The 11,513-nt window shown below is 36.8% G+C and overlaps 1 protein-coding gene across 2 annotated transcripts in view; it reads right to left on the bottom strand.

Moving 5' to 3' along the window:
- Positions 1-4,086: 4,086 nt before the first annotated feature.
- Positions 4,087-11,513, bottom strand: part of KDM7A (lysine demethylase 7A) — a 61,934-nt gene continuing 54,507 nt past the window's right edge. For both annotated transcript variants that reach the window (XM_059845967.1, XM_059845968.1), the window contains exons 18-20: positions 11,219-11,304; positions 9,818-10,094; positions 4,087-9,094 (exon numbers count right to left, since the gene is read on the bottom strand). In XM_059845967.1, coding sequence (XP_059701950.1) covers positions 9,000-9,094; positions 9,818-10,094; positions 11,219-11,304 — 458 coding nt within the window. In that variant the 3' untranslated portion in view covers positions 4,087-8,999. The remainder of the gene's footprint in view (positions 9,095-9,817; positions 10,095-11,218; positions 11,305-11,513) is intronic.

Below are 11,513 nucleotides of genomic sequence, written 5' to 3'. Positions count from 1 at the left end.
AAAATACAGAAATGGCTAAATGTCCCAACCAAGGGGAAAAGAATTTAAGTATTTTAAGAGTATTGACAGCACTATTTTGGTGTCTATTGAAATGCGTAATATAAGAATTAGTGAAGAGATTCCTTTAATTAGAGCTAATATTACTAGAGTTTGGTAGCTCATATTTTATACTGTTCAAAATTGAGATTAGTGGCAAGAGAAAATTAATGGCAGCACTACTGAAAACAGTCTATAAGCTATCAGGGTACAGCAGTGGCCCTGTATTGAGAGTACATAAGGTTTGTATGAAGGAAATGTCTTACATCACAACCATGAGTGCTGCACAGGAATTCCCACTCTCCAAATACTTCAGTTGTTCCAACACAAATCACTTCTGCTTACAAACCTCATTCACAAGGGAACTGGGATGTCTAACACAAGGTATCTTTCATGTTCGGTATAAACTGAACTTCTTAAAGTGAAATCCTCTTAGTAGTGAAGAGAACGCATTAACAGAACCAGTGTCTAAAACAACTTCCTGTAGCTCCAGAATAGGTTTGTTACACAGTGGTTTGGAGTTTTCCCAAATCATCTCACCAATTCCTCTTTCCTGACCTGCTGCAAAAGCTGGAGAAAGAGGCATCCTTCACATGCCATGTCTCATTTAATGCTTGGTCTCCCTCCCAAGACTACGGGTCAGCATCACTCGTGGTGCTTAAGGACAGGCACAGCTGTCAGCAGTCTCTGCAATACAATCTACCCAATTCACAGTAGTGCACTGCACAGCTCACAGATTTCTCTTCTCCCCACTCCCAGCAGCCCTGGGCTGAATATGAACAGACTTGGAAGCAAAATGGTTCCACTCAAGGAAGAACCTCACCTGAACAAGTTCTGACATTACTTTTATGACAGCTGGTGCGGGAAATACACTTTGAATGCTCTCCTTCAATGCTTTAACACATGGGAACAGCTCTGTTCAATAACCATATCATGATGGAATTTAGAATTCTTTCTACAAGAGCTGGTTGAGCACAGGAAAATTTCTACCTGGTCAGAACTGTGACAAAGCAATTCAAACACCTTTTGTAAAAAAGTAAAAAACCCTTTGTAACTAAAAATCAACTTAAGAATGAAGCACAAGATTTAATATCTTCATATTAATACTTAGCTGAAACTGCTGCCAAATTAAGCCAAAATTTCCACAGCCCACATGCTATTTGAGGAGACCAGAGCAGCAGTTTCTAGAGTTTTGTTGGCTTTTAGCTCAACCAGAACAAAAAGCAAACTTGTATCTTTATGACTTACCATCAAGGTATACGATTCATAGGCAAATGTTTTTTCCAGACAGACAGATATCACATTCTCCAAGTATGGATGGGAACTTTACTCACACTCATTGCAGCAAAAATGTCTTACAAGGAATAAACTTTGGGGCAAAGCATCACAAACAAGCAGACTCTTTGTATACTGTTTTTTTTTTAGTTGACTTAAAAGTTCCAAAGTAGAGTATTTTTTCCAAAACCAAAGCAAATACAGCAGAAGCAGTACAGATAAATAGATCTATTAAGCCAAACACAATTCTTTGAAAAATTGCAGTAGTTATTCTAAAGACTGAATATTATTGGCTTTTGAGAACTCAGACCTTAGTCTAGACAGAGCAAACTGTGCTATTAGCCAGCTTTTAGGTAGAATACTACAAGCTCTGGCAATGACAAATTTTATTCACTGTCTTTCTTGATCACCAGCTGTTTTTTCTGCAGGTAAAAATTTCAGTCACTACCATTGTAGAAACCTAGGTGTTCAACAGTCTTGGTTGTATCAGGAGTAACAATTACATTCTGGTTTTACAGTTTCAGTCCTCATTAACTTTTGGCTTGAGACAGCTGACACTACTTACCAGCACTAAAAGTGTAATTTCAAGGGCTCCCAGGACAAATACTTCTATAAAGAAAAAACTAAGTTTCTACAGAAACTAACACTCAGAATGATCGACTTCACCGTGTTCATGCTATTAGTCATGTTTCCATCATGAATCCAAAGGTCCACCTAAACAAAATGAACCAGAAAAGGCTTGGTTGAACACATTACCTCATGATCCACCACCACAAAAGCTTCACAGCTTAAGGAGCCCTTAAGGAGCTTAAGCAGCCCTCTGGAGAGAGCTGAATGTCACTAAATGTACAGAAATGGAAAACCAGTCTGTAGGCACTTTACCAGTGGGTACTTTACCTCAAATACAGCAGAATGCTATTGATTAAAGACCAAAATCAGTACTTTAGTCTTCAGACACCAAGATGGGTATCTTGTTCATTCCCTGACCTTAGAAATTCAATTCTTTTGCTGGATTTGGTAGCCTTGAAATCTTTAAAACCTTGAAATCTTTAAAAATTGTTCAGGAAAGAACAATCCAGGTAATTATTCCTCCATTCTCTGCAAACAGAAATACAGACCAGAAACCGACTTTTCATGAAAATATGGCTTCAGCTGCTGAAGGCTATCCAGCAGCATTTAAAGCAGCACTTCAGACATTTCACATTTTCCAGTGTATTATCCTGTCATCCACTAAATAGCTGAGACAGAAAAAAAATATTTCAAGTGTAGCTGGCCAAAAACAAAAGGGCAAATAGTTAAGTTGCTTGTGTAGGTTTTTATATGGGTATGGAACTTGTATTTGTGGCCCACTAAGGAGCTCTCAAGTCTATCACTTTAAGACCAAAACATTGGTCTGAGCAGTGAGCTGAGTGTGACAAATCCAAATGAGTATTTGATGGAAATGCATAGGCTGTAGCATTGCTATTCAATCACAGTGATTAAGACCTTTTCAAAATATGCAGTTGCTCTGACAGACAAACAGCTCTTTCAGATCTTTGGCAAATCTTGGGCTAACCAAATTTAAAATCAGTTTTAACACATTAATTGAAAAGATGTAGAGGCATGTCAAAATACAATGGGAACTGATATCTGAAGTATAAATATTTTATCATCATCCCCTGTACTTGACTCTCTTTTTCCCTCCACCCAAATGAAATTTGTTTTTGAAACAGCATAGAAGTTTCTGCTTCCCAAATCTGCAACACTATCATGTTTTAAACTTTAGGCCACAAAATTTCCCAGTTTGTCATGGCTTTTCAACTGTCCCATTAAGCAGTATGTGGTTTGATGAGGTCAGCATTCTTGTTCTTTTTCTGTTAAGCACTTGGCACAATTCAGATCTCCTAGTCATTACAGCCACCCAGAAATTCTCTGTCAGTTGGAAGCCAGGCTAAGGAGCAAACCTGAGCAGCTGAACAGGATGCTGATACCAAACCCTTCTGCCATCTGCTTCTTCCAGTGCCACTGGTGCATCATTTATCTGAGGCTGTCCTGACTGACCCTCAGCAGGTCAGTGGGGCAGAGGAAAAGGCTGCACACCAAGCTGCAGGCTGGGGCAGCCATGCTTACAACACCCCAGGAAAGCACCCACATGCAAACACTGCACTGCCACAGGAGCCAAAATAGGGAGCACTGGCAGCTGCAAACCAGAAAATGATGTCTGGAGGGAAAAAGCAGCAGGGAAGTCCTCCAGGATAAAAGCAAGTATGGCTAAGCATATGTAAGTGTGAAAGAGAAAGCTCTCCTTTCAGAAACTGCACACACTTCAAGGAAAAAGAAAAAAAACAAACCAACCAATAAATCAAGAGCTGAGTCAGCCATCAGTAGCATGAGACAAACCTGAACAAAAACCAGAGCAAGACTACAAAAATACCATTTGACACTCTTCTTACAAATCTAGATCTGATAATATGATGAATCACAAACACTTCCACCTCTTTTTTATATTAGGATTCAAAAAGAATATACACCATCTTCACAAAATGCATTTAGTTGCCATATAATATACTTGGATTGAAATGAAATTTGCACTTTGAAAAAATTTTTTAAAAAAATGGTATGAGAATATTCCCTCACATTTCTCCACAAAATTTCTTCTTTAAAATGTAACAAGCAAAGGGCACAGAGATTGGACCTAGAAAAGCTTTTTTTCTCCTGAAGATACTCCGTACATTTTACTGTATTTACACTGAAGTAAATGAGAGAAGTCTGAAGAAATTAAACGCTTTCCAGTGCTAAAATCAAAACATAAGCATACAATTTTTTAATTTCAGTATTTTTAAGTACAGAAAGTGGAAACTATGAATATCAAATACAAATTTAAACAAAGCCACTTGTCCTCCCCTAGAATAATCAATGTGAACTACTTATAGAAACTTACAAATTTAAAGTAAAATCAAAATAAATACTGTACATACACTTTCCCTGCCTGCAGGCAAAAGAGGATGGGAAATACTGTTATGAATTGAAAAAAATGCTCTTAAAGCTGCAGCATCCCATTTCCCAGCCAAATACTTAACACAGTAGTGCGTTTCTGTAAAAAGGAAGACACACACACACCGACCCCTACTGAGCAGACAAGCTAACATTTTCAGAAACATTAAGAAGGAAAGATAGAAATTATACTATGAGAGTAGAAAAAGGAGGAAAAGACAAATGGGCCAGCAAAACATTACTACAAAATTAGTAAATATAGCCAAGAACTAGCCCCGTTTTTGTTTGGGTTTTTTTTTCAAATTCCATGTTTGTTTTTTTTAAAAAAAAAAAAGATTCACCAAAGCATTGGCAGCAATAGACATTTCCCAGCAGAAGTGACAATACATATCAATATAATCTCTTAAAGTGATCCCTTTCATTCCCTTCCCACAGCATGAAACTCTTATGGCTTAATTTATATTAAAAGTAGAAAAAGTCCTTTTTTTTCCCAAACAGAAATGCAGCCTATGAAGAACATGCATCTCCTTATCAGTGCTACTTTCATTTCCCATCCACTGCATGACTTATCATTCATACTCTCCCACAAAGAGGGTTACCAGGGTGGTTTTTTGTTGGGTTTATTTTTTGGAAAAATGGATGTTGCAGCTTTTCATCTTGTTTAACAATAAACAGTAAGGCCCTTGGTTCCATTTATATTTCTTCTGTCAAAAAGTAGTGCTGGGCTCCCTCAGCCCCAGAACTACAAACAGCTTTTAATGGTCTGGAAGTGTGATGTGAATGACACTCTGGAAAGACACAAGGCTTGGGGGTCGTGGTGGGAGTGTGAAGGGACAGGTGGACACGTGGAGCCTAAAGAGGGCACTAGCCACTGGGTTTTTCTAGTGCTGCTTAGTCTCCACAGCTACCAAAAAAGGGGTAGGCAAGATTCCCACCAGTTCTGGCTTTGAAATCCTGCAAAAATTTTCAACACTTGCAACTTTATGGTCTCATGAGTGAAGGTAGCTTATGCCTTAGAGCAAAGCCAAAGTGTCTAAAATGTGGTCATGACACTGTGCTCTCATACATCTCTACAAAAGGTAACACAAGCACCAAAAATAAAAAAAAAAATCAAAACCCCAAACCCCCCCATGTGATCAGAAAACAACTATTTTAACTCTCAACATCTAACCCCTCCAAAATTCTCATTAAGAATGAATTTATGTAGAGTGTTATAGGTTGCATAGGTAATCTACCTCAGAGGTCAACAAAGGCTACCCTGTAGCCAGGGTTTATTAGCAAGTATAAAAGGAAAAGAAAAGGGAAAGTTGCTGGAAGAATCTTTGATATAGCTTGTAGGTGGTCTTTCCATTTTCATATTTGTTTCTTTTTTTGCAATTGTAGGAACATGAGAACTTAAGAGAGTGGGGAAACCCCTACAATATTTCATTTCCTATTGTTCTGCCTACAAAAAAAAAAAAAATTAAATTGAGTTTTATGACAAATGCAAGTTCTCTGACTTTTCAAAAAATATTACCCTTGAAAAAAGTTACCATAGCAGGTGTCATTTTGCTGTTGTCCAGCCAGTGTTCCCTACTCCCTCCCTCTTCCACCCCAAGTGAGACAGCAAGGAAAAAAATTGGGCTTTTTCTCTCCACTACAACAACACAAGGTTCAGTCCGTCTACAGAAAGACTGGTGCAGAAGTGAGTTCAGCTAGAATACAATAAATATATCTCTACATACAAGTACACAAAACAAGTGAGGTCACCACATCCTCTTCATAAGCTACCAGGAGACTTCTTTTTTCTTGTTTGTTGTTTTTCTTTTTCTTTTTTTTTTTTAATACTGCTCAACATGGCAATTTCTTTTGAATTACTTGTTCTGAGTTGGAACACCAGATTTAACTTCTGCTGGAAGCATGGATATTTGAAGAAAATGGGAATGAACCTCTGCCTGTTGACAGCCTGTGAAGAGACTATTACATAAATTCATGACAGTGGAGAGCCACTCAGGAAAAAAAAAAAGTTGGAAAATTAGAGCAATAGAAAGGATAAAACCAAGAAGAAATAATATATATGGGTCCAGCCATATCTATATTTCAACTGTAAGATACAGATAAATTGTGTGGATGGTCAGAAAAGAGACTTTGTATAAACCAATCACATGTACAAGAAAGCATGCTCTATATTTGAAAATTCCTTGCTCCAGATTCTATTCTGGCATACTTTTTCTTTAGACAAAAATCTGTCTTTAAGGAGAGAGAACTCATTCTTTATTTTGCTCTGAATCTGACTGCTGCCCTAAACTGGAATTTTCTATCATTAGAAATTGCACAGCCAGCAGGAAGGAAACAGTTTGGTTCAATATGCTAAAGCTGAAACAGTTTCCAAAGCCTGGCAGACATTAAACCATTTTCTCAAGTTCAAATGAAGAGAAAATTTATACGGGTATATAATTTTAACTAATATTGACAACATAGTTTATTTCTTTTACTTACTTTGGTGAGAACATATTAGAAGATAGTTAAAATATTCTCTTTTAACTATTTCCATCTAGAAAACATAGCACCTGAGAACAGCAAGTCCTTAGAGTCATTTTCAGCACCTGTAGAATACTTCTTAGCTTATCTTCTGCTTTTTAGAAATCCTTGACTACCTCCATTCCCAATATTCTAAAAATTCATAACTTGTGTTAAATTTTAAAAAATTAAAAGACTAAAAGCTTGGTTTTGGGAAACATTAATTAGCAAACAAACAAAAAAAAGTTTAAAATTCACCCATACAAGACACAGAAGTTAAGTCATCATAATGTAAAAGTAGGGCTGCAAAAATGCTCCTAAACTTTAATTTCCAAGCTTTAGACAAAGTAAAGCTATGAAAGCTACCTGACTTTTTTTTGCAGTGGCACTACATTTTGATGTTTCTCCATTTAGAAACAGGATAACATAGTGCTAACTGGTTCTGACCCTGCAGCAATAAAGAACACCTGACATCAGAACTATTTCCACAAATTTCTAAACGCATTCATAATCTAGCCTAAATAAAAATAACTCTGCACAAATATTCTGGAAAATAAAACTGACTTTGTCATTAAACCACAAGAGAAAATTATTCCAGTATAGGATATGGAGGAAGGAAAAATTGGTGTGGAAAATTAAAATCAATTTGATGACTTGGACAGCTATGCAGGAGTATTTTTACTCTTACCAACCCAAAAAAAAACAAACAACAAACCCCAACCAACAATATTGTTGTCATTAGCATATTGACATTTACATTTTGGCTGGACCCTGCAAAATGCCCTTTTTCCAGAATCAAGTAAAAGTATTCCCCTTTCTGCCTTCATCCCCGACCCTCAAAAGTTAAATATTTAATTTTATATTACAGAAAAATACAAATTTTAAATCAAAATTATTTACAGTAATTCAGAATTGGCATTTGCTATCAGCTCTGTATGAAGCCTGACACAAATGATCATTCTGATACCAGTAAGCTACTTAAATGCTTATATATATGGACCAGTTAAGACTTTTAATTTGCTGTCTTGCCCAGCTTTGAAAGCAGCACACATTCTCCTGCTTTCATGACTCCTCAGTAAAATGTGTTTAACGTACAATAAAAACACTTTAATGCTTCTTCCATGCTACATTAAGCAAAATGTCAAATCTTTTAACTGCACTGTGTATCTTAGGAGTTATTTGAGAGCAACTGTTCTGAAGAAACATTTATCTTAACTGATGTCCCCGTTCCTCCAAAAATATACTGGGTCTTCCTCCTTTGTACCAACTCTTAAATAACTAGTACAAATACAATTTCAGGGAGTCTTTTTACACAAGAAAATCATCACAGACAGATCATCAGGAGGAAAGAAATAAGAACTCAGATTTGGAGGAAAGAGGTGCGGTTTAAAACAAGTTAGTTACTGGACCAACATAAGAAAATTCTTCTGTCTTTAGGAGTCTCTTCTAGTCCATTAAATAAATAAATCTGATATTAAAAAGGACAGGTCAAAAAATAATCAAGCTGGCAGAGAATATGCAACTTGCAAGTCAACAGAAGCCCAGCCAATAGCTTACAAAAAGCAGGAAAAAAATAAGATTCCTTATGCCTTAATTTAAAAAATAATTAATAATGCATCTCACCCTATTTAAGACTATAACCTGAATATCAAATTTAGGAGTCCAGACTAATCACAATTAATGTGGCTCTCCACTGCACCAAACACACATTATCAAAACAATTTAAAACTTTCACATTATTAAATCTAAATTAATAAACCCCCCCCCCCAGAAAAAGTCTTCCAAATAAATAGTTTCTTAAATGAATTTTAAAGTTGTGAAAAATCTATCAGAAATAAATTATTGATAAACCACCTTCATCATCTTCCCCTCATTAATTTAGGTCAGAAACTACCAGCAACAAATGATATTCAAGCCCTGATGAGAGACTATTTCTCACAGTCCGTGTCTCTCTGAAGATTTCCCCGTTCCCGTATGGTTATTGCTGAGCAGGTGTGGCACAGTGAAAATGCAGCATTGGGTTGGGTTTTTTTGTGTGGGTTTTCTTTTTTTTCCTTTTTTTTTTCTTTTTCTGTCTTTCTTTTGTTCATCAGGCAGTGTTTTCTATGGTACATGCAAGTCTGCTTCAAGCAGAGGAATAACAGCAGCTCCAGGCTCTGTTGCCCTCAATACTGGTCTGTGTAGGAAAGACAGCAGTAGTACAAGTAGCAGCTACATTAAACAAAGAAGCGTGCATGGCCATTCCGGTTCAGCTTCAGGATCTTCCCAAGGCGCTGTTTAGCAGTTGCCATTCCTTTCTTTGGACGTTTGCCTGAAAAATCCAAGCAAGGACTTCAGTCAAGAATTTCAGGATTAATTTTAATCATTGTACAACAATGGTGAAACCCAGCTTTCAGGCTGAAGGAAGCAAAATTTTCACCAGAATCAGTTTGAAAAACAATCAGGGAACCAGAATAGTTAAAAAGAACACCCCCAGGAACTGTTTTCCCTGAATCGGGCTAGAATTATCATAAATAAAATGAGTGTATTATTGCTATCAGCTCTGTATGGAGCCTGACACAAATGGTCATTCTGATACCAGTAAGCTACTTAAATGCTTATATATATGGACCAGTTAAGACTTTTATTATTTACAAATTTACAAAAATATTTACAAACATTTCCAGTCTAGGAAGCACAGTGGGTGTAGTAGGGGAGAACTTAAACTGAGCTTCCTGAATTTTACTCAAGTTATTCTTGAGCAAATTACAGAATATAAACCAGAAACTAAAACCTACACAGTATGCTCATCAGATTATTTCTGAAGTATTAAGAGTTTCTAAACTTTCATTTCAGTAAGTTAATCTGATTCAGGCCAGTTAGATCTCTCTTAATTCCACCTCCCGATAATCTGTGCCAAAATTTGAGTGTCCACAGCATGCTCACTTGTTATTTTCCCTCAAGGTCTAATCCTGTCCTTTACTCAGTTTCTGCATTTAGTCTTTTACATCCCTTCCCCGGCCTGCTTTGGCAAGGGGCTGGAGATGAGCATTACCTTTTGTTGCCTGGTTGCTGATGGGGGGTGGGTTTGAGGCTGGCCTCTTCGTTGGGTGCAGTGGTACAGACAAGGACGTTTCACCATAGGGCCTGTCAGGGCTAAGGCTGCCATCACTCAGCTGACATTCTGCTTGCATCAGGCTGGAGTCTCGTGTGTATTTGCCATGCTGAAAACTCAAGCTGTTGCTGTGGACTATGCTTCTGTTTTCCTGAACCTTAAGACTGGCTTCTGATGCACCCTCCTTCTTGATATATTTTTGAGTTTTATTTGCATCCTAGTATGGAAATGAGAAGAAAAGATGTACAAGTTAGTAGCTTCTGGATACAGGTTCACTCCAGTTTTCCCATTTATACTACTGTGTCTTTAAAACAGGTATTTCAGTTCCACCAGTATCTGGCCATTTTATCAGTCCATCATTTCTTTTAGAATAGATACCTCTTAAAGATAACCTGCAACATAGTCTCTCTGCAAGCTTTTCCATAAGCACCTAAGGGCAATGCTACAGTTTAGGTACACATACTAATGCACTCAATTCCTCTACTTCTTGTTTTCAGTTTGCAGTGAGCAAAAAAAATGCAACTGGTTCTTGATTAAACCAGCCACTATAACAAGCCATGCCATAATCACTGACTACTTTAATAGGTAATTTGTTTTCAATATTCAGCTGATGAAAGAGTAAATACTAAATTGGGAATTATAAACTGCAAAGGAGTACCATGCAGTCAAATATTCTTACAAAGCAAACACCACAAAGCACACAGTTAAAAACAGTGCTATTTAACAGCTGTAATTTTGTAACTTCAGTTGTTCTGGTTAATTAATTATTCTAATACTTCTAATACAAACAAGGTCAGAAATACTAAAAAAATTCACAGTGTAGAAAAGCTCAGAGTGTCAGAGGGGGTAAGGCACACAACCTTTCATTCCTTGCTGGATTCCATTTGGACATCAAAAAACAAAAATATTCCTACCTGCTAGCTGTTGAAAGCTATCAGTTTAGCAGTACCAAGTTCCTAAGCAAGTATTTTTACTATACATACTATCAACATGTTCCACTTGTTCTGATGTTCTGGTTAGGAATAACAACGAATAAACAAAGTGCTTCCCCAGTTAAAATTATTATAAATTCACACATTTTTAATGCATCATTTTTTATTTTTCAAGATCTTGCCCTGAGCACCTTAATATTAGGCACTATGAGAGAAAGAATTTGAAAAAAAACCCCAAAACAACAACGGTGAAAAAAATCCATGACAAAAATAACCCAGTTACGAGAACCAGAAGTATCAATCAGATACACAATGTTTAGAGACCAGCCCACCATGCCTTCTGTACTTATAATTTCATGATCTCTTCTCCTGTAAAAATGTGTTCTGTATGTTTTAAGTATTGCTTTACCTGAGGGGTAATCCTCGAAGCATCATTCAGGTGTCTAGTCCATGCTGAAGTTCCCAAGTCTCCTTCCTCCTCCTTCACAGACCTACCTAAAGAGAAGTTCAACAAGTTTAAATTTTAAAACTTTCTATCTTTCAATCTTTACAACTTTCCCATTCTTGTAAGTATGCCACACAACTTTTAGATGGAAATATTTAGAAAGGGTTTTCTAAACCCTTTCTAAATATGACAAGCTAAGTTTGCTCTAGTTTTCAGAAGTAATATTAACTTATTATAGAAAAAAAACAACAAAGCAAAA

Source organism: Haemorhous mexicanus, chromosome 5 (assembly GCF_027477595.1).
Source record: "Haemorhous mexicanus isolate bHaeMex1 chromosome 5, bHaeMex1.pri, whole genome shotgun sequence".
NCBI lineage: Eukaryota > Metazoa > Chordata > Aves > Passeriformes > Fringillidae > Haemorhous > Haemorhous mexicanus.
Note: the sequence above shows the minus strand (reverse complement) of the source record. Positions and strands in the feature narration are given on the sequence as shown.